At 38.7% G+C, this 3,178-nt stretch overlaps 1 protein-coding gene across 3 annotated transcripts in view; it reads right to left on the reverse strand.

Annotated features, from left to right (window-relative positions):
* Nucleotides 1-3,178, reverse strand: part of Prpf3 (pre-mRNA processing factor 3) — a 26,139-nt gene that overhangs the window by 12,556 nt on the left and 10,405 nt on the right. For all 3 annotated transcript variants that reach the window (XM_031374848.1, XM_031374850.1, XM_031374849.1), the window contains 2 exons: nucleotides 2,714-3,020; nucleotides 1,780-1,946 (listed from right to left, as the gene is read on the reverse strand). In XM_031374848.1, the coding sequence (XP_031230708.1) occupies nucleotides 1,780-1,946; nucleotides 2,714-3,020 (474 nt within the window). The remainder of the gene's footprint in view (nucleotides 1-1,779; nucleotides 1,947-2,713; nucleotides 3,021-3,178) is intronic.

Raw genomic sequence — 3,178 nt, forward strand, 5'->3', positions numbered from 1 at the left:
AAAAAAAAAAGAAAAGAAAAAGAAAAGAAAAGGAAATGAATGAGATGGCTAGAGAGATGGCTCAGTGGTTAAGAACCACTGACTGCTCTACCAGAGGTCCTGAGTTCAATTCCCAGCAACCACGTGATGGCTCACAACCATCTGCAATGGGATCCAGTGGTGCCCTCTTCTGGTGTGTCTAAAGATAGCTACAGTGTACTTACATATGTAAAATAAATAACTCAAAAAGGGGGGTGGCACTAGAGAGATGGCTCAGCGTTTAAGAGCACTGACTGCTCTTCTGAAGGTCCTGAGTTCAAATCCCAGCAACCACATGGTGGCTCATAACCATCTGTAATGAGATCTGACACCCTCTTCTGGTGTGTCTGAAGACTGCAACAGTGTACTCACATATAAAAATAAATAAATCTTAAGAAAAAAGAAAAAGAATGAAAAGAAATCAGTTACGCTTCTACTAGGCTTGGAGGTGGTGTTGAACACCTTTAGTACCAGTACTCAGAAAGCAGAAGCCATCCCGGTCTATAATGGGACAGCCAGGGGTACCAAGAAAAAAACCTGTCTCAAAAGAACAAAACAACAAAACCAACAACAATAAAAACAAAAAAACCCAGTTAACTAACCAATCGACTAAAACAACCCTAACCCACTTTTGCTTCTGCTTTTCAGAGGCACTGGGTTCAGTTCCTAGCACCCACAAAATGATTTGTCAATAGGTATAACTCCAGGTCCAGAGGGCATCTGGCACTCTTTTCTAACCTCGTCAGGCACTAGGGAAACATGTGGTGCATGTACATACACATGCAGGCTATTCAGGCAAAACATTCATACACGAGCTGGAGAGATAGCTCAGTGGTTAAGAGCACTTTCAGAGGTCCTGAGTTCAATTCCTAACAACCACATGGTGGCTCACAGCCATCTGTAAAGGGGATTCAATGCCCTTTTCTGGTGTCTGAAGACAGCAACAATGTACTCATATAAATAAAATAAATAAAACTAACAAAACAACAAAACAAAAATCCATTCATACTCATACAATAAAAATTTAAAAAATAAATAAATAAATAAATAAATAAGCTAGCTGTAATGGAACACACCTGAAATTCCAGCATTCTTACAACTAAATGGGACCTGGAAAAAGTGATGGGCTGGCAAAATCCTATGTGTAATACACTGGAGCTAAAAAGAGAGACCCCCCCCTCCCCACACACCCATGTCACCAACAGAAGAAAAAACTGACAAAAACTCTCCACCGAAACTCTATACATGGGCACATCTGTATACTTGCGTGTGTATGTACACACACACACACACACACACACACACACACACACCCCTAAATAAATTTAAAGGGGTGAAAAAAGCAACCATAAATATTTTCCTTTTTTCTTTTCTTTTTTTGCAGTTCTGGGGATCAAATCCAAGTGCCTTCTACACATTAGGCATATATTCACCCACTGAACTCGGTCCCTAGGCCTATAAGTGGATTTTTATAAACATGTAAAATATACAGAATAAATACTAAGAAAAAAACAAAACTCTTAAAATATAACAAGATAAAATAGGTCCTGGGTTCATCCCCCAGCACTGCAAAAATAAAGGTGTAAATATATGTTTTACAGACTCACTTTGCATTATGTCTCTGATTTTGTACACTAATCCCAAAGCTAAATATACCTCAAGATAGTTTGAAAATCTGTTTGTGTAGTTATCTATTTCCTTTACATTTAAAGTGTTATTTAATGTGTCTGTAGCTTTTCTCTTGGTAACTAACACACTCACAGGTCAAAGCCGTTGGGTATGATGTATGAGTCCCACCACTCGATCTCAGGGATATCGCCTTCCTTTAGCTCCTTTTTAGGAGCAATGAGGGCAAGTCTAGTTGAAGTATGAATGCCTGTTTTTCTAGCAGCCTGTGAAATCTCTGCTTGCAGCTTCTCCAATTGAGCCTAAGGGCAAGATCAAACAAGATAGGAAGGTAAATTGAAGCAAAGGAAAGTTGTAGAGCCACAAATTTAACCCTTATTAAATTCTAATACTTTATGTAATGAATTCACAACTGCTAAAGGATTTGTGTCTTATTTTTTACGCAGTTTACTTACTCCCCTGACTCTTGTCTCTTCTTTCACTCATACTGTGTGTTTGCAGTAGATATACATTAGTGGGATTCTATGAAAACCTCACTATGAGAAGACAAAAGGGTCAATTTAACTAATTACAGTCAATCCAACTCTCCCAAGCATGTAGATTTCCTGTAGTAAATTTTAACATCAGGCTATCGTTCATCAAAAAAAGTCAAAAACTTGGCTTTAGGGCTGGAGAGATGTCTCAGCAGGTAAGAGCACTAACTGCTCTTCCAAAGGTCCTGAGTTCAAATCCCAGCAACCACATGGTGGCTCACAACCATCTGTAATGAGATCTGATGCCCTTTTCTGGAGTGTCTGAAGACAGCTATAGTGTACTTACATATAATAATAAATAAATCTTTAAAAAAAAAAAAAGAAAGAAATTGGCTTTGAACTGTTTTCCTCAACTGTCAGTTAATGAAAATTTCTATACAAGCAGAAAGCAGTCAGGAACAGAAATCTAATAAACAATAAATATTCTAAGAATATAGCACTTAAACCAGTTACTCACTGTTTTAAATTATGTTTCTATTTTCCAAAAGTATGGACCTAAAAGTGTCTTTGTGTCAGCTTCTTAGCTTCTAAATTACCTTTGTCCGTAATCGTTGAGCAATCTTCTCAAATTTGCCCTTGTCATGGAATTTAAAAGTGCGTCTTTGGCGCTGGGAAGGGGCAATTGAGACTCGGGGGTCAAAAAAGGTGTTAGACTCCATGTCTTCTGACGGCTTTTCTTTTAGCTGCTGCTTGAACTGTTCCCTCTTCACAGCCCGAATGTTTGCCTTCAGGGTGGGCATGCGATGTGTGAGCTCCACCTCCTTGCCTGTCGCATCTACAGTGCGGCCTTGCTCGTCCAGGATAAGTGGGGTAGGCTTAGTCTGATCTTTTAACTCTACTTTCCTGAAGAAACAAAACATCCCACAAAGAAATAAATCCTACATGAAACCCTGAAGCAAGGAAAACCCAACTGAAAACAAAAGGAACCAGACTTATCAAAGACAACTGTAAATTAACCTTAGGGAAGGTAATCTCATCAGTGCTTAATAAAATCTCTATTT

The sequence above is a fragment of the Mastomys coucha genome, unplaced genomic scaffold (genome assembly GCF_008632895.1).
Source record: "Mastomys coucha isolate ucsf_1 unplaced genomic scaffold, UCSF_Mcou_1 pScaffold16, whole genome shotgun sequence".
Taxonomy (NCBI): domain Eukaryota; kingdom Metazoa; phylum Chordata; class Mammalia; order Rodentia; family Muridae; genus Mastomys; species Mastomys coucha.